The sequence below is a fragment of the Bombus pyrosoma genome, linkage group LG6 (assembly GCF_014825855.1).
Source record: "Bombus pyrosoma isolate SC7728 linkage group LG6, ASM1482585v1, whole genome shotgun sequence".
NCBI lineage: Eukaryota > Metazoa > Arthropoda > Insecta > Hymenoptera > Apidae > Bombus > Bombus pyrosoma.
Window position 1 is genome coordinate 14386072 of NC_057775.1, and position 24467 is coordinate 14410538.

The 24467-nt window shown below is 36.7% G+C and overlaps 3 protein-coding genes across 8 annotated transcripts in view; 2 read left to right on the top strand and 1 right to left on the bottom strand.

Moving 5' to 3' along the window:
- Positions 1-11318, bottom strand: part of LOC122568746 (neurogenic protein mastermind) — a 247455-nt gene extending 236137 nt beyond the window's left edge. For all 4 annotated transcript variants that reach the window (XM_043728854.1, XM_043728853.1, XM_043728852.1 and 1 more), the window contains exon 1: positions 10190-11318. In XM_043728854.1, coding sequence (XP_043584789.1) covers positions 10190-10681 — 492 coding nt within the window. In that variant the 5' untranslated portion in view covers positions 10682-11318. The remainder of the gene's footprint in view (positions 1-10189) is intronic.
- Positions 11319-12014: 696 nt separating this feature from the next.
- Positions 12015-15248, top strand: LOC122568236 (putative elongator complex protein 4). Of its 2 annotated transcripts, none has more exons than XM_043727757.1 (6): positions 12015-12975; positions 13801-13938; positions 14016-14051; positions 14125-14744; positions 14827-15039; positions 15112-15248. In XM_043727757.1, the coding sequence occupies exons 2-6, from the start codon at positions 13821-13823 to the stop codon at positions 15217-15219; spliced, it is 1095 nt and encodes a 364-aa protein (XP_043583692.1). In that variant the 5' UTR covers positions 12015-12975; positions 13801-13820; the 3' UTR covers positions 15220-15248. The 2 variants fall into 2 exon arrangements, with proteins under 2 accessions (XP_043583692.1, XP_043583691.1); XM_043727756.1 differs by lacking the exon at positions 12015-12975 and adding an exon at positions 13042-13722.
- LOC122568237 (tetraspanin-9-like) lies at positions 15114-20965 on the top strand. Of its 2 annotated transcripts, none has more exons than XM_043727759.1 (6): positions 15114-15233; positions 16499-16717; positions 18464-18646; positions 19305-19517; positions 20545-20752; positions 20823-20965. In XM_043727759.1, the coding sequence occupies exons 2-6, from the start codon at positions 16517-16519 to the stop codon at positions 20879-20881; spliced, it is 864 nt and encodes a 287-aa protein (XP_043583694.1). In that variant the 5' UTR covers positions 15114-15233; positions 16499-16516; the 3' UTR covers positions 20882-20965. The 2 variants fall into 2 exon arrangements, with proteins under 2 accessions (XP_043583694.1, XP_043583693.1); XM_043727758.1 differs by lacking the exon at positions 15114-15233 and adding an exon at positions 15387-16310.
- Positions 20966-24467: the final 3502 nt, after the last annotated feature.

A 24467-nucleotide genomic window follows, 5' to 3' on the forward strand; every position in this document is an offset into this window, starting at 1 on the left:
TCACGACCAGACCAGACCAGACCAGACGACGACGACTACGACGGCGACCAGGTTGCAAGATCGTAGGTGGAGCAGAACCCAGTCTGGTCTCCTTCTCCCCTCTCATCCTTTCGCTTCTACCGTTTCTTCTTCATTGTTACCCGTCACACCGACGCACGGAGAGCACGAGACTCATTTTCAAGTCATTCTTTCTCTCCAGGGAACCGAGTCGATCGTCTCTCATTGGTAGAATTGAACCAGCCCATCAATGAGGCTTTCCAGATAATTTACCGTCTCTCAAGATCGCGCTTTGATTCGCGCGTACGGGTTAAACGAGAATTAACAAGACAGAGGAAGCAGTTAGGCTAAAATGTGATAGTTTGGGAATATTTTTGGGTTGAAAAATTGGGAAGAGTCTGCGTGAGAATCATTAGGATGATCGACTCTTTCTTAGAAATCGTTTCTTGTCTAGAAATTGAAAGGAAATACAACAATTTTATGTGCTTAAGTTGTCTATCTGGCATGCGGTCATTCCGTGTTCTTATTATCATAAACACGTGATAAGGGTATTTTTAACAAAATAATCTTTCCTCGAATTTTACTGCAAAATTAATGCCTCGTATATCTAGAAGAGCAATTTTACAAAGTTACTTACAACAGTGTTACCAAGAAGATATTAACGTGATCCATGGTTTGAAATAGTCTATAAACACAATTTAATTTCTTCCTATTTATTCAGATATTTCTAAAAAGTAAATACGTTTTGTTATAAAAGTTGCTACTGGCTAATTATAAATATTCTAGTATAACGTTGACGAAAATCCAATTTATTCGAACGAAACTGACTCTTTTATATTTCTCCAAGACAACAGAATGTACGTCTGATAACATCCAAAAATATGAATCATACAAGCCAAAGTTTTCTACAAGATCTTGCGACGAGCTTACAAGCTTGATGGAACTCTGATTTTCTACTTGTAAATTCACTAGCGTTATTAGTAAATCGTTATATAAGAGAATAGAAAATCCATTTATCCAGAGATTCAGGGAAGAACGACGATGCTCAAGGATCGATGTTCATGGTTTGATTATGTTTGCGATGGAGGGAAAGGAATTGGAGGAACGATGCAGACGGCTGACACGATGCTCCTAAATTGTCAGTGGGCGTTTGACTAATAGATTGCAATAAGAGTTGTCGAGCCAGTGTAATGACAACACCGTAACGAATGTTGAGTTCTCGATCGCTTACGAAGAAAGGAGAGGCTTGAAACCGCGGTGGCAAGGAATCATTAACTTTTGTCTTTCTTTTAACCGATTGTGTCACATTATTTTTCGTATATTTTTTTGCTATTCCCTCTTAGAATGATGTATTTGTGTGTTTGCTTTTTAGATAAACAAAATTTAAAGGTTGTCTAAAAAGTAAAATCTTTAAAAGATATTCATAAATTTATGATCTTTTTAAAAACTTTTCTTCGCATAAGTCAAACACAGCTTCATTTATCCATCTGTAAGGACGAAATTTTCTACTAAGTTCCTGTTACTCCTTTTCTTCCCCGTTCCATTTCATTTACTCAATGAATTTAATGTCACTTATTACATTTTTTTATTATATAATTTTACAAATCATCCGTTAAATCACATTTGTATTGAAATTATACTTCGCTATACTATATTATTATTATCGTTCTTGTTACATCCGTTCGCTCACACCAAGAACTATGTACATAATAGGTACAGAAGGATTGATAGTAAATATACTTCGACATTGTACGCGTGTAAAGACAGGACGATAACAATTTACAGCGAAAGTCGTTTCGATCGCTGTTTGAAATAGTCGCTGGAAAACGAACTTTATTTCAGTATTCCAACTTATTAAAAACAATTTTGAAAATAAAGCAATAGATGAGCAATCATAGAAAGTTTCGTCTAATAAAATATTTTAATCGCGCTCACGTGAGTTATTATTATTACCAAATTCCCAAATTTTATCATACTACACTATTACCAAAATTCTTCATCGTATTGTACACACTGTCATTTGCAATAAAGTATTATAGGCAAAATTCTGGGAAATATTAAAGTAAGAGGACTCTTTATCCGGTCCTACAAGAAAAGAGTCAAGAAAGGGAAACAAGAATGCACAAAAACAGAACAACATCGTTAGACGGATGAAGGAAATCGTAATTTCACAAAAAGGTGCTCGAATCCGACGACCGCGTGCGCAAAATGTGCGTGAATCGAGTACCACTGTGTCTGATCCCGTCAGTCTCGGCCGTTCAGCACGTGAGTCACTGGCGAGGTAGAGTCGGATAACAACGAACTCGAACAAATAACCTCGATTCCTTTTCGCATTACCGACTCGCCGAGGACGCGTAATACCGGCTAACTACTTACATATAAATATAAATGTAGTTGAGAATCGCTGTCATCGATCCTACCAAACTTATTTCTCGCGATGCACACTTTGACACGTGCCATTCCTGTCGTTAGATCAACTTGAATAAAGATGAACGCGGACAAATAATGGCGAAGTGATTCCGATGGCACGGTGTAAACACGGGAAAGACTACCGTTGCTGGTGAGGTTATATGGAGTGAAACGAATTAATTCCATAGTTTTTCTTTTGTTTCTTTTGCTCCTAGGTGTTTCGTTGGATATTAGTTGTTGATGATTTGTTACATTTGGTAGAAAGATAAGTTCCTGGTAAAGAAGACTATTTTGAAGGTACGTTGGACGATATTTGAAAGAATAAACTTCTTAACGCGTTTAAATTTTTAACATAATTTAAAATTTGCCAGGGTTAAGGATTTCGTGACTCTTATTAACATTTCTGCACAGTGCTGCTCTACGTCGACAAGAATCTAGATATTTATGAGCGGTAACGTAAATCGATATTCTATTACCCGATAATTATACAAAACGTCAACGTTAATCAATAATCTACAAAATAAATAAATCATTTAGTTTCCAATAAAAACAAGCACAATCGCGTATAATTATTTCAGAGAACTTTTTTCCCTCGTGCTCATTATTCCAATTAATAACGGCATTTATCAAAATCTTCTTAAACCTTCCTTATATTCTTCTTTATTTCATACTGCATATAATGTTATAAAATCATTAAACATTGTTCGGTAACTAGAATGTAGCAACTTACAATGCGTTGACTTCATTGCCAATAATCAATTCCCTATTACATCTCAATTTAAATACGTTAACCTATCCAAACGTAACGTTTGTCTTAATGTAACTTCTCTTCTCTGAATGAGACGCGTTACTTCAATTGGACTCGTAATTCGTCACTTTCACGCAAGTGTATTGCAACGTCCAAATTCGTCAAGCAAATCGGAAACACGTGGCACCGTGGGTAAAAGAAGAACGAAGGAAAGGGAACGCTGAAAAGGACGACGAAGACTCGCGAAGAATCTGGTTCACCGCAGTCAACTTCCAACGGAAATCGCGATTCCCACAGCTTTCCCCGCGTTGCGGTCTGCGAGTATGGGCCGCTCATGCTACTTCATTGTTAGCCAGTGTAATACAGCCGCGACGCCATTATTATGAATGAGCGAAACAACCGCGTCGCTATATAATCTGGCAAGATACGTACGCGACTGCAAAGGCGTGTGGGTCAATTTATACAATGCCGATTCTAAATCAAGGTATGCTTAATGGACTTAGAGTTAAGTAAAACAAGAACAAATAAATTAAGGAGTTTCAATAAGGAGTTGACAATAAGTCAAGGAGATCGAAAAAGCACCTATAGGTTTGTGGTAAATATATATATATATATATAAATGCATATTAATTATTAAAATATGGTGGTAATAATACAAAATACTATCCAAGTGTGTTTTGTACTTGCCTTCAATAGGTAAATCGTGATAACAATTACCCACGCTATATCTTCAAACTACTACTTTCCATTCTATTCACTTCATATTTTCTATCGCCACTAAAGAGATAATATGTTTGCCACGCCGCAGTACACGAAACTGTTCTTAAACTTTCTACTTCCCTCATTATTGTTACATAATAGAATTATGTAAAGAATTCAAGAATCATCAACGATGACCAAGAATCAGTCTGGTACTCGATAATAATAATTTTTTAATTGATAAGAAAATTGAATTACAAAAAGGATGTATCTCGAAAATTATTATTATAGTAGCAGAATTAATTCACAGTTGGACGCGTGAGTAGACTTTTATCCTATCCTCCTTCTATCAAGGTTAAACCAGGCTCCATTCCAAGAATAAGAAATCATGAATATCATGCTACGTCTGTATATCGAAAATCGTCAGAAAAAAAGTCGCATATTGAACCTTCGGAACGTTATTAACAGCTTGTACGATTCCTCGATAGAAGATAAGGTAGACGAGGACTCGGTGAAAGTAGCATATGTGTATTAATAAAATCAAAAGTTGCGTGAAGAGGCAGACACGGATCTGCGCAATAATGTAACGCAGATAAAAGGAATGATTAATTTCAGTTGAAAATTGTGCGACCTGATAACAGTGAAAAGAGACCCATCGTAATCTACGTCGCGCGTCGTGACGAATTATCAACATCCGATGGCGGACGTGTATCGTTAGAGCAGTCAAAAATGTGAAAACATCGTATTGGTGCAACCTGTGCAAACAATAATAGCAGATCTGGTGGAATAAGAATTTCTATTTCAAATTATAATTTAGATATTTTAGTAACCTACAAATTCTACGCGGATTTCATGCATTTCTGTCCCATTAAACCCGGAAGCGAAGTGAAAAGAAGAGACAAAAGCTCAATTAATAAATATAACAAGTAGCGTGCTGGGTCTCTGTCTTACAATCTTCACACATCTTAATTTCCTTTTAGTTTTGAATATCCTAGAATCGAAGATTTGTTGTACACTGAAAAACAAGTAATTTGTAATATAAGCACTTGTTATTAATAGAGATACCTAATTTGTCTCTATTTTCCATCTTATTCTATTAGAGGATTTCTTTTTATATAAATATCTTATCTCAAATTTTCCTATTACGTATTCTAGAAACAATAGACAAAATATACTTATCTTAATCTTGAATGTTTCACTTAACTGTTAATTTTCCCATATAATATTTTATCCAGATTTAAAAAGTCGCGCACGTCGCCGAGTTGGTAAACCTCTTTTATTTATCCTGCTATAAATAATAGTTTGCTTTCACGTTTTACGGGACGAGGTTCGTTTAATTAACGAACAACGCGTACACACACACAGTGAATGTTTTGAACTTTCACAAGTCGATATACAGTTTCTCTCTTACCTTTCTGCATACCCCTCTCTCTTTTAATTTAGTCTATCATCCAGCTAATCGACCAATTAAACACGAAGCTAATAAAAGTTTCGTGCGACGACTATTTTAACCGTCAGCTTTTCCCTCGATACAATCGGTTCGGGCGTGAGGACGCTTGTCACGTAATACGTGCATAGTGCATACACAAGCGATAACCGACCGATCTATTCTGGAAACATGGATTTGCATCCGTGTTTTTGCACGCTGTGCAAATTTTTCTCGTTCTAACCCTACATTCGAATCGTTGATTCATTATTGGTGATCGCTAGATTGCGGATGTTTATGGATAGGTATAATTAACGATAGAATCATTGACAACTATAGAATTTGAAATAAATGAATCAAAATGAACGATATCTGAAAGGAATTCAAGGAAAACAAAGTTATTACTTATACGTATTACAAAGAATGCTTGAAATATTCAAGAAACGCATGGCTGTGAATTTATAAAATTTCTATGGAAAATTACGAATTGGTTATTCCAACTATTTTGGTATATAGCTTTAGTGGTAAAGAAACAGTTTTCAACCGGAAAATTAAAATGAAATATTGTAAAATTAAAAGCAACTTAATCTCAACTATTATGGATTTATAAACTAACTTTTATCAATTAAAGGTTGAACGCTTTCTTTCATCTTAACGCGAATAACCTTGACTGAGAACGATTGTCAGAAATTAGTTGTAAAACGACGAAGAAATTTGACGAACAAAGATCAGTTCTTTTTACGTGGATAAGAAATAACATTGCGTCAATGCGCATTTGTATAAACGGTTGATACACTTATCGTCGCTTATCGTCTCTGTAAATAGCGTGCCGATGTATTTTTGGTTTCGCTTTAATTTAGATGCGATCAAACGTTTTGTATTTCGACGGTTCAGTTTAAAGAATATTCTCTTATTTTGAGTTAATTAATTTCTTACCCCCATAACTGGATTGCGTGTAAAAAGATCCTTTAGATAATAATGCGAATTAGAAAATCTCGAACTGATTTTATTAGACAGATCGTATAAACACTCGAGCAATACTAATACTTGAGAATCGATAGAGTATATTTTATCAAATGGACTCGAGTATACGATTACTCGATTATTACTTTTATTAGCTTGGTAACCTGAGACGAATTCGAAGAAATGTAAAATTACTTTGTGGATTGATATTGAATACATTCGTGATTTTTATGTTGCAGTAAAATCAATTAATGGAGTTTATTATTGAAATACAATCCTATAGATTTATATTGGTTATTCGATTAAACAAATATATCTCACGCCAAATAAATGAACTTAATTTTTACGATAAAATCGATAAATAAAGAATATGAAGGAACTAAGAAACGAGATATTCATTGACACAAAACTCCAAAAAAATTATGCTTCGTTAACTAGCACTAGTTTCACGTGTTTAATAAACAAATTATAAGAGAATCAGTGGAACGAAGTACTCTCTGAAATAAAATTTTGTGAATTTATATTGAATATCGATTGATACATTAAACAAATTATTTTGTCGAATCAGTTAAGAAAATAAAGGAGCTAATGAAATAAATGTTTCCAAATCTGTATCAAATAATTGAATCTACACTCGATGGATATTTGATTGATTGCAATTAAATTTTCGTATTGAAATCGAATGGGGAAATAAAGTATCAAGGAGATCTGGAAAGTGAATTCTATGAATTTGTACGTAACTTATCACAGATGTTAAATATAACACATAGAAAGATTATAGTATTTATATCTAAGTTGTAAGAGTTGTACTCGAGACTGATTGAAATTCAAAATGTATTTACTCGAAACTAGAACGCACAAATCTCATGGGCAAGATAACCAAATCAGCGAAGATTTATAACCAACATCCTATCTATCCAACTAACGAGATGTTACCACTAGCATTAATATGCGATCAACCATCAGATAATGATAATGAATTGTCAGTGTTCAAATACTCATCATACCTTGGCATACCTTCACAAAGCACAGACAACTCAAAACTTAAATTCGATCTTCCGATTTATATAACCAAATGAAATATGCTAATAAATTGATACTATATGCGCGTGGCTATTCAATTATTAATTTACTTAAAACTTTGTTGAAGTTGAAATTGAGGTTTTACAAATAAATCAATGTTTCTTTTACTTAAACAATATGTACCGTGTTTGATAATTACTAAACCAACCAAAACTTTTCATTCTTCATTTTTTCCGATTAATTCCTGGAAAATTGAGCAAGATGAATTAACGAGTCAAAAATGTTCCTCTCACAAAATTATAATTCTTTACACTATAGTCTCGTTTCCATTGAAATCAAATATCAGCAGCGCATACATAAAACTTAGAAATACAGTATAATTTTATAATTAAAAAGATACGATATAAGCGCATACTTCACTTCCTACCAGAATAATATCGAAGGTGATAAAGGAAGAAAGTGGGTGTAAACATTGCGAATTAAAAAAGGACAGAGAAAACAAAAAATGTAGAAAGAACATTTGCACCTCGTTGTAGGAAAGGTTGTCAGCAAGCTCTGTGAAGGTCGGAATAAACGCATCGCGTATAAGTTCGTGACAATGACGTTATACGTACCGGCGTAGAACGCCCCTGCATTGACGTAAATCCAAGGTTAATATGGGACGTCTCGAATCGAACGCCTACAGGTAAGCGACGTAGGTAGAGAGCCCACGATTTAACGATACTTTGTGCACATCCACCTGTTTCGAATCGCCTTTTAGACGACACAAACGACCGATATTATCGGGGAAATAAAGGGCGCCTGATAGATAAATATTTTTCCGTGGAAAATATGACGAACTAGCAATTTAAAATATTGCCTTCGTTCTTACAGTACATATCTATATATTTAGGAATTGTATTATGGTATATGTAACTGAACGTCTGAGAATGTGACGTGATTATAAGAAATGAGGATTTACGTATGTGTTAATAAACGAGGAAATAAACTTTTCATATTAACTAAACTTCCTAATTTAAAAATAGCTTAGTATAACCTTTCGTAAATGAAATAACTGTAGCAAGCAACTGCAAGAAACTGATATCTGTTACGTCAATCATACGGAAATAGAACACAATTTAATGGTTCATAATAAAAAAGTTATTCTACTGTTTAAAGATTGCTTTGAAAAAAATATGTATTCGTTGTTAACCCACGTAACGTTGGAAAAAGCAGTTAAAGTAAGGTCAGGTTTTATCGATACGGGCTAGCAACATTTTAGTTGCACTTCATAAAGCAAAGCTTGTAAGATTTATCTTCTTTTTTGTTAGATATTCATGAAATAACTACACCATTTTCGAAACATATTTCTCGCGATAAACGATTCGGAAAATAAACCGATATTTTTCTAAACTTGTTAAATATTCCAGCTTTAAAAAATATCGGACTTTAACGCTTGTTGACTCGCAAGCGTTGTATTGAACTTCGCAAGATGTTTGCAAGATTTATCTTTTATCAGATATTTCCCGGACTTATTGACTTATACTTTTGAAATGATTAAGTGTTAAAGATGATATTAAGAAAGGAAGGAACAGTCTAAGTTCATGAGTCGATGATACTTCAAGTGGAAAGTTTCGATACTTTTCGAACTTTTCCTTGTTTTTCTAAGTTAGTAGCTTTATTAGGAATTATACGTAGAAAAAGAAATTTCAAGCTACATGAATTTTTATAATTTTTACCAGGGTTTACTTGTTACAAATTGGAAAAATATACAGTTATGTATACTGAATGAAACGGAGGATAGATTTTGGATTATTCACAGGAATGAATTGAATTTTATGTACGAGTGGCATTTGCATATGATTGTATGTGCTACACGTAATTGCTAAATTATGCGTTTAATTGGATGACTCGTGTGTTCGAAACCTAATATAGAACAGCAGCGGCAATCAGCAGTTTGAATGTTTCCTAACACGAGTGTATTCAAAAATCAACTTCTACTTGTATATTAACGGATATTATAACGTAGAATCTGGTTACTAAAAATTTCATTACGAAAGAAAAATTAAAAGACTTGTAAATCAAACAATATCCTCGATTATAATCGCCAATGAAAAATTACGCGACCTTAAGAGACTCTAACGTGTCTGAAACATTTGTCAAATTGCCAGGGAATATTCCGAAAATTCGGCGAGCAAAACATTGCAAATATTATCAGTGCGCGGTAACAGTTCATCGAGTGCTTTGTAAATGAAACTTGGTAGGATAGGTGTAAAGAGCATGGTATTTCATTACGCCCGCGCTTCGATTCCAAACCTGTGTAGTAGAATCTTGACCCGGCAAGTTGCCGAGTGCCGCTTACTCGCTATATACATACTACACAGTTTAGATGTTCTCAATCGCGTGACCCTCGACGATTGCGTTTCTGGATCGTGCACGCGCGCGCGCCTACATATTTGCGCCTGCACGATACACATCGTAACTGTGAAGAAAGAGGAACGTTCCTCGATCGTAAATGTCCGTGCCTGCTTCATTCTGGACGAGAAAATTTGTAACGTATATCATCGATAATTTACGATGATCGTTAACAGCCGATTATCGCGATGTTTGGAGTGGAACTCGAATCGTTCCGGATGAGTAAACACAATAGCACCGACGATACAATCCGTCGTCCTCGTCATCGTGTACGCGAAGCGTCATTAATCTTACCCGTCGGTAGACGGAAGCGAGTGCACAAAATAACAAGGTCAGGCGCGCGAAAGAGAAGAACATGCGATAAGAAGTTTGGAAGAAGAGGAAGGTTGACGACCGGCATGTACTTATGAGAGAGCGCGCGCGCACGCTCGCATCAGCGCGAGCACCTACGCTAGAACTCTGTAAACGCGCGCGACGAGGAACTCGAACGGGAGACAGACGAAAGCCAACAAGTAGAGTAAATGACTCACCACGTGAACGCTGGAGAGACCGACCGGCTCGCTTTGCTTCTTGTCCGTTTTCTTTGCTTGTCGTTTCGCCTTACTCTCGAGGAAACGTTGTTTCAGCACCAGTGTGTCCTGAATATTCTGCTCGCACAAACCGTTGAAGCTTTGATCGAATCTCGGTATACAATCGGTCTGTCTACGCCGATAACTTTCGATCCTACGTCTGAGACGATCCACAACCGCCTGTCTCTTGGGGGTGAGTACTTCACCCATGCCAGGTGCTTGACCCATTTGTTGCTGCAACTGCAGCTGTTGACTCGTTATATTCAACTGGCCGGCCGCGTTCAAATCGTGAATCCCGGCTGATTGGGCTAGAACGGTGTTCTGCAAGTTGTTTACGTTGTTGGCGTTATTGGTATTGGTATTAGCCTGGCCCACGCAGACCGAGATTGGGCCAGGCGCAGTGCCGGGGGGGCCTTGCGGGGGCTGGCGGGGCAGGAGCCCCCCGGCCTCCATACAGCCCCCTAAATCCACTGCAGGGTAAGCCAGCTCAGTGAGAACCTCTGCTACCGAAGCGCCTGACGCACGCTACTGCTACTGCTGCGACCTCGTCTCCCGCCGTTGCCCTCCAGCCGGGCATCCTCTGCCACCCTGCCAATGTGACGATCCTCAACTTCCGGTCAAGACGCATTTGGAATATGTCGTCGCGTCGTTCGCGCCTCTACACCGCTGTACCGCGCGCTTAACTTCGTCCTGTCTTGTATAAACAACAACGCCGGTTATACTTTTCAACGATGTACCAAGCTTCGCGTCGATTGTCCGATCGTTTCGCAGTTTCACTCAATTCGATACGTTCGATAGTATATAGCGTATAGCACGTACGGCTGATACACATAAGACACACGATATCACTCGATGTATAAATCCTCGTTGATATTGTCGTTCGATACGCACTCACGGTCCTTCGACAATTTGCTTTTCCATCAAACGATTAATCGCAAAGCTGAATGATAAAGCAACACACTATAAACAAAGTTCGTCACGTTTCACATTTCGTGTGAAAGAAGTTTTCGAACTGTCACTGTTGACGAGACGCGCGCGAAGATTCGACAGTAGGACGGAACGTTCACCGCGCGCGACTAAGTTCAGGGCCTGGGAAGTCCGTGTATACAAGAGGCGCCCAAATTGCCACGCCATCTGATAGTGATCTTTACAACTAAGCGTAGTTGGCGCCACGTATGAAATTCATACTTTCTTAGATTCTGTTCAATACAAACTATGAGCGTTTATCGTGTTACGAAATTGTGTTTTTTTGTTTTTCTTCGATGATAAATGTATTTTAATAAAAAAATACTACAAATTTATTGAAATTAGAGTATGAGGTCCCGTGACATATATTTACAATTAATATACTGTTATATACATATATGTTTACTTATATTATCTGGTCTAAAATTTATTCACGGAGAAATATGAAGTATTCTAGTTACGGAATCCTGTCTAGAAAATTGAAATATAATGTTAACGAAAACATCTAATTATTTCATGAATCTAATTAATGACAAACAAATATATTCCAAGCTTTTTTAGAAATACTTAACGGAATGACTTTTCAACTTCTCAATGTCAAACGGATACGTATCATTTACAAGTTAATAATCAATTTGCATAACCTTTTCAAATAAAAAGGAACAGATAAGATACAAATTACCTCGTTTCATAATCTACACAAAAACATATCCAAACTCACAGAAAATGGAACTGCTCTACGATTTACTGAAATCATAATCGATACAACAGAACGTGTGAAGCAGCAGGAAAGTCGACATGCATTGTTCCTTGTATATATTCAGGAATATGTCTCCAATGCCCTCTTTAGTTGCTAAAGACCAACTACAATCTTTCACTAAGAAGCTCTCTCTAACCGTTTTTCCTCTTTTTTCGTTCTTTGTCTCTTTCACTCTCTCTTTCTCATAACGTCGCGCGTCTACGCGAGAGACGGGAAGCAAGATCGTAGTGGGAGTATGGGACAAGCCTTTCGCGGGGTAATATCAACTCTGGTTCGCGGATCAGGCACACGCTTTACCAACGAAAGACTTTCTTGCGCGCGGAGGCCGTTGTGCGAGCGTTCTACTGTCTCTACCGACCATGAGGGATGGTATATACAGTATTACACGGAAAACAGCAGCGTATGCCGCGTGCGCTGAATCTCTCGATTGTCCCGGTGCGTCGTCGAGTGCACGTTGGACGTCACAACAGGTAGTTGAGCGAGGGCAGCGTGCTGCGGCCTCTGTAGAAAGAAAGGAAAAGACTGGGAGAGCGAGCGAGAGATCGATAGTTCGGCACGAGTGTGCTGGAAAAAGAAAACACGCCAATGGAAGGGGAAATGGTAGGAGAAGTAGGAGGAAGGCGGCCGAGTGGGATATGCTAGAAAGAGAGAAAGATGGGATAGTAACAGAGAGGGGTTTTTCACTGTTGGTCGGATACCTCCGCACCGTGCCTGTGCACAACTGCCCGTGCCACAGCGCCACAGCTTTGAATCTACAATCTACATGCACGAGACGGGTTACTCACGCGTTCCCTTTGCTCCTTCTCTGTCTTCTTTCTAGACTATGTCCTTCTCCCTTTCTCCTACACTTACGTATTCCATTCCCCCGCTATGGACTGCTCCCCTCTAACTCTAATATAGTGACGCGTTTCCATAGTTTGTCGTTTTAAGTCTTCGAAAGGTGATGGATAACGTCTGAAAATTATTTTGTATAATTCAGAAGTGTTTGAGGAATGTTTGTGATATTTTTACCTTTATGTTTGTTAGTATTTTTAAATGTATTTTTTGATAATTTCTATCAATTTTTTAACTATTTATGTTAATACGCATAGCATGCTTGATTATTAACAAATTAAATAAATTGGTTTTATTGTTGTGGACATTACATGGGAGATAAGTAATGCATGTTAGAACTTAAAATCGCACACATAATTAATTAGATTACGTAAATGTTTCAAAGATTTTTAATAAAGTTATGTATACATTAAAGGATAGATATATAATTTAAACAATAAAAACGATCAGCTTTTTATGGAAAGAATTATGTGTAATAAATGTAACTGATTTTGTAATCAAAATTATAGTTTAGTAACTAAAATTATTGATATGACTGCATTCTAGCCGAAGAATTACAAACTATGAAAGGCGTCAGCTACCGACTGTAAATCAACTGTATATATTGCCATCTTTTGTCTATTTACCGTAATAAAAATTTCTACCTCGATTCATAAACAACTCATTTTTATAAATTTTTGATTTTTTATAATTTAGTCGCATACGTTTCGATAATTTTATTGTTCAATACATGTTATATGTTATATTTTAATAATATATGAAACATATTATATGATGCGTATAAACATAACCTCCAAATGTAGATGAAGTTGTTGCGACACGTAAATCAAAATTCGTCGTAAACAGTCACTTTTTTTTACTAAAGTTTTTATCCTAAATAGCATTGACTTCGTATTGTTAGTTTGTGTATGTAATATTTACTGTTGTGCGTAAAGTAAGTGTTTTTTTATGAAAGGAATTAATATTGTTAATAAGGTACAGATACTAAATAAACTGTATCGTTATTTTTTAGTTCAGAAATAGTTTTGAAAAATGGATCTAACTGCAGGAAAAGGTAGCAGAATTCCCTTTATACCGGGAACTAAACCCTCAATAAAAAATTCACAACTACTCGTTTCGACTGGAATTCCTTCCTTAGATCATATAATAGGTTTGAATTTATTTGGAACAATACAGTTTTTATTATGATTCTCTATCATATTAATGCATTTCAATCTATTCTTTTAGGTGGAGGATTACCTGTTGGTTCTTTGTTTCTTATTGGTATGTGATAAGTATGCTTGTCTTATGAAAATTTAGATATGAATAACATGAACAAAATGACTTCAATTTTTAGAGGAAGATCGATATGGCACATATGCAAAAGTCATGTTAAAATATTTTATGGCCGAAGGCATAGTTACAGCTCAACCATTATTAATTGGATCTAAAGATGTTGAAACATCACAGTTTGTGTCAGAGATACCAGCTGTTGTAACAGATACCATATCGATTGATCAATCATCTAATTCTGATGAACAAATGAAGATTGCTTGGAGGTATCAAAATATGAAAATAATTAATACTTCCCCAACTGGAGGACAAGCTTTTGGTCATTTCTATGACCTTACAAAAAGAATGGAGAAAGAAGTAATCGAAGAAGCAAATATAACACAGTGGTACGATGATAATTGTCCTAAAAAAGACAATGCCTTTAACAATATGACATATTCAAACTTATTAAAATGTATTCAAGAGACTCTGAAGAAGGGAGGACACTCAATTTCAGAGACACCTGCAAAAAGACAAGTTCTAAGAATCGCAATTCATTCCTTAGGATCTAGATTATGGTGCAGTGATTCTGTAAATGATTCACATCAAGATTTGTTCAAATTTTTGTATTACTTTAGAGCTTTTTTAAGATATTCTTATGCAGTTGGAGTGATAACAGTGCCTACAGAATGTTTTGAATATTCGGTATGTTTCATATTTATGTACTTTCTTTATTAAATTTTTTATGTAAATATATATTCATTTCTTCATTGCTATTAATTTTTAGGATGCTACTGCACAACGGATTGAACACTTGTCGGATGTTGCAATTAAATTGGAATCATTTGCAGGCTCACAAAAAGAAACAAACCCATTATTTAAGGATTATCATGGCTTATTGCATCTACAGAAGATGCTGGCTCTAAATACTATAGCACCTCATAATCCAGAATCACGAGATCTTGTATTCAAATTACGTCGAAAGAAATTTGTCATTGAGGTAAACTGACTTTATAAATATAACAAAATCTGAGTTTGACTATATGTATGTATCTTCGCCGTTTTATTTTAGGTTTTACATCTACCACCTGAATTAGGAGATACTACTCAACGAGAACAAGATGAAACGATATCTCAGTTCGGATGTTCTAGTTTACCACATAAGAACTTAGATTTTTAAAAAAGTATAATGTTGTACGTTCAAAACAATTCTGCCTTTGTATAAAGAATTATTTTCCCGTCCTCTCGGCTTTTGCTTATAAATGCTTTTCGCTTATAAGTAACACAGACGAGTGCAATACCTAATATTTGAGTCAGAAGTACATAGTACGCCGCGTGAATTAATGTAGACGGGAGGAGATAGGCTTCGTGAACACACAATAATACGCATGACACGCCTACCTACTCTACGGTATCATATCAAAAGTAAATTTTACTATAAATATTAAAAATATTAATATTATAATTGTTGATAAAAATCATTTTTGCATGACTGGAGTCTCACTCAATTTCAACAAAAATATTTAGAAAGTGAATTGAATTATGCTCCAATCGCATCAATTATTCATGAAATTATAATATCATAGTTAAACGTTCATTATCGTAGTCAATTATCATTAGCTTGCATTTTCGAATGTCATTTTTCACGAATCGAACGCACGAATAAAATTTTAACGAATGTGAACGGAAATAAACTAGTCGAGTGTTACTCATCCGTAACGATTACACCGATTAGCTGTAACTCCTCCTGTGTGAAGTTGGCCCGTACACCAGTTATATCTGTAACGATCACATAAGTACATGCATATGGACATTTCACCCCCTCTTGCGTGCCTTTTTTTGTTTCGTGCCTTTCTATTTCCTTCCGGTTCCATCCGGTCGGTCGCGCATGAGGACGCGTAACGCAAGCGCACCTACAGATGCCAGTATTTGTACGGCACTGTGGAACCATCTATCACGCGGCGGCATTTCAGTCTTCAAGTTAATGCGAGCAAGTGCGCTTCGAAACTGATAAGGGAAAAAAATAAAATATCGTTGGTGATAGGATCGTCAAGAAAGGAACTAAAATGAATTTTATCCTGCGCGTTAACGTTCTTATTTATCGCGACTATTAATGAAGTGTCATCGTGGGGGATTGACGTGACGAGTTGTCATTCTTTCGTTGCTGTCGCATACGCGTTCATATAGAAAAGGATTTAATGAATTAAAATGGAAAGGAAAAACTTTGGTGTGTCGCGAATTTTCGTGTGTTGCACAAACGTCATTTTCCTGGTGAGTTGTGGAAAAATAAATGAGTTCATTTTTTGGGTCACTATTATAAGATGAATAAAGTATTCAATTTTTCCTATTTTTCTTTGATTGCAAGAGTAAACGAATATTTTTTTCAAATTAAAAATTATTAAAGCTTTATTTTAAAGGTGACGATTATTGCAATTTAAGGATGCTATCTTCGTTTTCAGATATCAGGTTTCGCGTTGATGTCATTAGGAGCATTGTTATTAGCCGATGATGAACGTATTCTACTGTCACGTTTATTGGGACCAGGGGATATACATCCTGATCAACCACTTTTTTATTATATGGCATTTGCAGTCGTTGGACTTGGATTTCTGATCACGCTCACGGGTCTGCTAGGATGCTGGGCAACTTGTCTCTATAATCGATGCGTTACAGTTTCAGTAAGAATCCATAAATTTCCCTTGTATACGCAACAGTAGACCAGATGGTTTCCAAGTGTTCACATTAAATACTTAAAGGATCGATTACGATTTTTATATTATTTCTCAATGTACTTTAAAAAATCTAATACACCTGAATGTTAAAATTAGAATACTAAATAGAAAATCGATTTAAAAAATTAAAACTTCACATGCTATATGAAGTCTAAAAAGCATTGAGCATTATACGCAGAAGCATTATTTTCCATTCAAATATCAGTGACATATCTACGCAAAAACATATTACAATGATATTTCTCTGACATCCTGTATTAACTTTCATATCCGATTTCACATCCTCAAAATCGATATCCACAATAAAATTCCAAATTTACGAGGGATCTATGGCTATTTTGTATTATGCCGCGTCTGAACACGCTTCTAAAGTAGTCGCGCATTTTAATCGTGCAAAAGTCAAGGTCTTCACGCGCTTCTTCGTCGGGGAGCTCGCTCGACAGACCAAACCGAAACCAGATTTCCCGCTTTGCCGGACTATGGTCACGCGTCGTTGCCCGGAAACGGATCTACATAAATCCAGGCACGCGTGCTCACGGAAGGAGGGCGCGTTCGCGTATCACGTAAAAACAGCAATTATTTTTCAGTGTGTGGCTTATTAGACGAGCGAACGCGTGATAACATGTGAAAATACAATATGTTCGTAGGCTATTGAACGTTTGTGTCAGGATGTAAAATTCAGATAAGTGACGACGTGAAAGTTATGGATAGTCAATTAGCTGCGAATACACGGAGATCCAACTTTTTATTAGTAACAGTCTGGTAACAAGATGCAGGTAGAAGGTGTGACCGTCTGAGTCAACGAACGAGACATGCTTCTCGTGTTTCACTTGTAAATCGTGTTGATGAGAGATACACATGCATTGTTATTTTTAACAGTATTTTCTTGTTACATATGATTTGCAAATTCATAATATGACAATGGGATATGGGGGATACGTGCATGATTTGAAAAATTATTTAATTTAATTCAATTAAAGATTATAGTTATTTAATTTGAAATTATAGAATATGGTTTCATTTCCATTTTTACGTGATTACGAGATTGACACATTTGAATTTGAACTTGCTTTCATACAGCTTTAATTTCAACGAACAGAATCAGTTAGCAGACATATAGACATTATCAGTGGCATTTTTCTGACAAACGTTTCCTTTTCTCCTTAAAGGATTAAAGTAGGTGAAATGCATTAGAGTAATTTATCTAGCAACTGTACCGTTTCAAGCGATTAAGAGAGCATTGCTTGGAAATTGAAATAAATAAGCATAGTACTCCCAAAAAATACAACGTAACAACTATACTAAATTACTTTCTCATATAACATATTACAGAAGTTAACTCGATCATTTAACAATTATAAATAATTATAACAGTTGATCATATAAATATGTATAATACATTATTATCACCAGTCAATTAACTTCATGTACCTAATATATGAATACACACACATTTGTATCACGTGGTAGCACGGAATAATAAGAATTGCATTGTTTCATACACCGCGAAAATACAACTAAACGATTCCAACATTGAATATTCAATAACCAGTAAACCATTCAAGTACTATCTCTTAATTATATCACTCGTTACTTTTTACTTTACATTTTTACCTTTCATTCGTACTGTTTGCTTCTTGCTACTGCCTCTTAATTACTTCACTCATTACATTTTACTCTGTATTTTTTCAGTATCTCATCACGATAATCCTGCTGTTACTTGGCGAATGCACTGTGTGCGTTCTAGTGGTATTCTGGCCTCACGTTCTGGGCATCGATGTTCGACCAGCACGATTGATACGAGCTTTGCAACGTAGTTACGCCGTTCCTGGTCGAGAGCAATTCACGGCAGCTCTTGATCTCGCGCAAACAGCAGTACGTTCCTATATACAGTGATTCATTTTTATGTATATATTGTGCGTCTTACATAAAATATTCTGAAATTTTGATCCGAAGATGTACATAGTCAGATGTACATGTTACAAGATTTATATTGCAAACATATATTTAGTAATAAATTAGCTTGAATTTTCCATCGTAAGCATATAGTAAGCGTTAAACATGGTCTCATTAATATTAGATAATCAAAGAAATTTATGTCATTTTACTCAGTAGAGACGTACCTAGAAACGGCGCGAATTTGCTTAGTTATCTGATATAAACCATTATTTAAATATTGATTAACTCAATTACAAATACTATTTTTTGAAAACGTAGTTGATCAATTTGACTTATGAGAGGCTCGTACAATCATGATAAACGAGTCTTATTACAGCGTTAGTGAAATTTCAAAATATTTCGTATGGGACACGTTATACGTTTGCAAAAGGTTCTTGCATGTGATCGAATATGAGATAAAGCGATTTGTAACGAGTTAACAAAGATAGCCCCGATGCACATGATCGATGATCGACCCAATCTTATGAGTGTTTACTTCGATTCTCTGAAACTGGTCATCGCTCGATTAATCGACTGGCAAAAGGCAGTCACACGGTACACACCTTCCGATGTGAAACTGCGCGGATCTTTTCAGTTTGCTTGCTGCGGCATAAACGGAAGTAGCAATTACGGTACCTCGTGGTGGCGACTACAGGAAGTCGGTCGACGAGAATTAGTGGTGCCTCTCAGCTGTTGCACCCTGAATAACGTAAACCAGACCGATTCTTTCCTCAACCCTGAACCTGCCAATCTTACTCTCTGCCAGGCTTTGAACCCTGCCGAACATCAATACGCCCGCCATACCACGGTACGTATCGTTAATCAGGATGTTGTTGATTATGCGAATGGAATCGGGAGTAAACTCTGCAAACAGTGCGATAGGCGACAGGTTTATTGATATGATAATGCAGAATTGTAATTGTTGGAAGTTGCGAGTCGATGGTTGGAAGGATATAAGAGTTGAGTGTTTAGTTAACTAAAAATGTTTATGATAGGTGTGTTTTTAATAACGTATGTCATAAAAAAATATTTGTTTTATGTCCAGTCACGGCGCTTCAAATATTTATCTTTCTCTCTAGTAAAAAAATGAAATTTTTAATCTTTCTGGTTATAATATGCCATTGTCATTTTCCCTGTAAACTTTGTCGCTTTGATGAATAGAATATCGAGGCGAAATGAAAATAACCGTCGATGTTCTTTGTGTTCGCACACGCACACGTTTAATAATGACCCGCATGCAAATATCACAGTCTAAGGGAAATTCAGTCGGATACGGGTTGCGTAAAAGCGGCGTTGATGTATCGTGTAATCTGTATCGTGTCTGGGTACGGACGTATCCGTCAGTAAAACTCGATGGAAAAAGCAAAGTTGACACATTGTGCGAGAAAGTTTCCTTATCTCTCTTCCTCGCTGAGTATTAAATATCGCGGGACTGCGCAGAAACTGAATACAGATTGAAATGCCATCGCGCGTTGACGCTACTGTTATACAAATAGCATTATATCCATATACAGACCATATTTATAAAAGACTATACATCTTAATTTTGAAATGAACTCATTATGGACTTGGAAATGTAAAGAAATATGTCACATATATAACAATTACAAAATACTTCAAGATAATTTAGAACAGAGGAAATGGTCTTAAAGAATTTTCAATATTCTTTCTACTTTAATATTTTATTTATTCTTTTTTGACCTACTCAATTATTTTGTGTTAAATTTGCGTGACAAGTTATTAACTTTCGTATTGCCAAAATTATTCTTTTCATATGTTACATTTTCAAAAGGAACAAAAACATATTTATAAGCAAGCATGTATTATTTCTATAGGGTTGTTTAGAGATGTTGGAGAAATGGACCCAAGACCAGGCATTAATACTGCTCACGATCGGACTCGCGGTGATTTTCGTGGAAGTAGGTGCACTTCTAAGCACATTCTTTGTCTGTTCAAAGGGCACTAGAAGAACCAAATCTCAAGCATCGACGTTTACATCAACGCAAACGCTTAGTCCGTTTAGCGAAAGTGACCACGACTTTGGTAAGAGATTCTTTCGTCTTTAATCTTCGTCTTTGTTTGCAAAATAAAATTTATTGTTAATCGTTCACAGGATTGGGAATCGAGAATCGAATGCATGCAACAGGAACGACGTTTGGCACTAAATCATGAAGGTGGCTAGAGGGCAGTGAGGGTAAATCATCAGGTGACATTAAGAACACAAAAATTGCGTCAAGTTTGTCTAGACTTAACGACGTGAGGAGATTTAGCAAAAGCATAATCGAAGAATGGAAAAATCCGCCCAAATTTGAAGAGGACGTGTTACGAAGCGATCAACTGTACGAGGAACGCGCGATAGATGTTGTGCCAGATTATTTCCATAAAACTTGCTCGAAAGAGACGAACGATTTCGAAAAAGATCGGCAAGATAAAAGGGACGCGGGGAAATCACAATCACATAATAGTAGCGGGACTGTCAGGAGTATTCCAATAAAAAATTATCAGGCCTCGATAGCGCATAATATTGGGACACTTAGACGATCAGAGGCGCCTCAACTTCAATTTGAATCTTCGATGTCCGAGCCTGATAAAAATTTCAATGTAACAAAATACAGAACTCTGTCTTCTCCACAAAACGAAATTGAATCTCAAAGTCGACGATCAGTCACAGCTTCGAAACGCCGGGAAACCTTGAATCCTGTCAGGAGATCCTGTCACTCTTGCGATTACCAAATTCAAAGCGGGCACCGTAAAATTAATTCGAAGTTAAAGACGTTAGACAGAAGGATAACCAAAAGCGAACATAACGTTTCCGTGCAAAAGGACGATCAAGATTTCAGCGATTTTGGTGAGTATTTTTACAAATCTTCGTCTCAAAAGTTTAATACTACTCGTCGAAGATCGAAAGATACAAAGATGAAAGGACAATCTAACAAGGAAACCGTGGAAACCGAAGGTTCCAAGAATTTGAGGAATGAGAAATCACGGGTTAGAAGCAAATGGGGCACCATTAATCTAGAACGTGGACACGTTGGTCAAAAGATATCGGCATATGAGGAAAATGCTAAGCGCGGTAGTCGTAACAGGGAGACTTTCGACACGTATCAAGTATTTCCTGAAATAAAAAAACATCGAACTATTGGCGTGCCATTGGTAGGCATGCATAATGCATGTGGTTTGCCTGTAGTTGCTTCCTGGCACGATCATGAACTACTAGAACCTTTGAGAGTCAAAGGTAGAGTTTTAGGGACGTTGAGACCGATTTTCAAAGGATCACGTTCTTCGATCAATTTCCGCCATCAAACTCATCCTAAAAGAAAAACACCAACGAATCAGAGCATGTCTAGAAAGAATCGACCGTCAGATTTGAGAGAGTCCGATAAAAAGATTGATTATCCATCGATAAAATCGTTAGTTTCTTTGAGAGCAAACACGGGAGAAGTTCGGAAAAGGAGGAGACGTAGACCATCGTTTAAAACAAAGAAAAGTGGTACTACATTTTCGTCTAAAAGTACTATGAAACGAAGGCGAAGATCGGATGGAAGAAAAGATAAAGAAAATACTCTGACTGGTAGTCTTCGTAGGAATATGTACGAAGCTGGCAGCAAAAGACAAACTTTGTACGCGAGGGATGATGGAGAGGACGCTGTACAAGTTCTCAAAAGTTTATGTTTAAATCCATTAGCTCGAACGAAACCTGAAACAGACATGATATGGTAAAATCAATAGAACAAATATTTTTGATTCAGCAGTCATGAAAAATTATACATATCATTCAAGTTGATACAATAATAACGAAAACCGTGTAGTACAATCGTTTAATTAGGATTACCTTAATCTTTTATTTGCAATAAATGCTACTGTATTGATTAAAAAATAATTGTAATTTGATTCGTACGAATAGGATATTAGTATATTCATTATATGCTTTGTAAATATGCCTCATTAATTGTATTGTATCCTTGGATGTTATAATAAAACAAAACCCTTGCTACCCTCGCTGGAAGTATTCAAATATGTTAATGAGAGTCTTTAAAAAATATTCTTTTAAATATTTTAAATATGTATGTAAGATTATATTAATCAATACTTAAAGGACAAATATCTTTATATATTTTGCCTTATTATACTTCAATTATGTTCTAATGTTAAAATATTCATTAAAATTTAATAAATCTTGCTCAATAAATTAAATTTCTATAACCCAGAAGCTGCAAAACTTGGAATACGTTATATACGTATATTAGAATAATATGTAACTTCTTTTCCCTTTGGGAAGAGCAATATAGCAACTTTATTGTGTACACTTTAATTGTGTGCACTTGTTAGGTCTCGCGCCGGAGGGTGGCGGTGGGTATACGGTCCAGGGGGGTGGCGTTAGGAGATGCGGTCTCTCACAATGCCCGAATTAGATATTAGAAATGGCTCCCGTGGAAAGGGAGAAGACGCAGGAGTGCTCTGGAATTAATTCAAAAGAGGTCCACGGGCACCCCTGTTAAGTGTTAAGAAAGCCACCATGCGATTTTAGTCGGTAAGAGTCCGACACTACCCCACAGGCGCAAAGAACTTACACAAGAGACAACGTCCCGGGACGTCTAACAGACTAACGTTCTTTGATTTAATATTTTACTACTTCGTATCTGATTATAATAACTCTAGTGTACTAATTTAATAAATAACAATAAAATTTTAATATTGCAAAAAATGTAGCATTAATTTAAAAAAGACTAAGATGATTATTGACGGTGTCCCACGGTGTCCAACGGCGTCCATCAGTGTCCAACGATCTCCCCCGGTGCAGCCCAGTCTGGGTCCCCCAAAATTCTTTTGGCGGCTTTTGGTGATCCAAACTGGACTGGTGCGTAGTTCTTAGCTTGGTATCGTTTTCCAAAGATTAATCAACTGACTAATTTTTGGAAAACAATGCCAATTACCGGGTCTCACCACGAGGAGGTGACTACGCAAGAGACCCGCCCATGAGTCATTTAACATTATGCATCGGTCTCGACATTCAACCTATTAGGAAGAATGTCGAGTTCTGACTCTATTTGATCATGGGCCTGCGTAAAGAGATAGTTATTTCGTAGCCTAACCGCGAAACATCTATCTCCTACGCAGCAATTACACCAGTCTTTACAAACGTAAAACAAAGCTTACACAACGCAATATCTATCTCCCACACAACGCAACATGTATCTCACACACAACGATTACATCAATCAGTACAAACATTGTACAATAATTCGCAACCCTATCGGCAACATTCCATATCAAAGACACATTTGTCTAACTTGGAACGAAAAAGAAATGAGGCTACTATGGAAACGGAGCCCCAACAATCAGACGATGAAAGAAACACCGCGGCGCGAACGGAACGAACGAAATCGCGACCTCTCGATAGAACTAACAAACCTACGTGACGTACCCCCGTGCACCAGATAACCCTAAGGTTCAGCGGAAAGCCCAAGCATTGACCTTCGCTCGATTCCTGTCACCTCACTTGCAACTTATCACGGTCGATGGCACCGACCGATGATACCAGTGATCCAACAAATGGGTCTGCAATTTAACACACTCCAACTGAACAAGTGACGGCCCGGGGAGGGACCGCTGATCAGGATTACAAAGGCAAGGCCCCAACTGAACAGTGGGGTCCACCCCCGCGGGTTTGCCACTTGAACAGAATTACGGAGGACGTTAAATGCAGGTCCCTGTCCAAGTACCGAAGTACAAATCGGACAGCATTGCAGATCTGCGA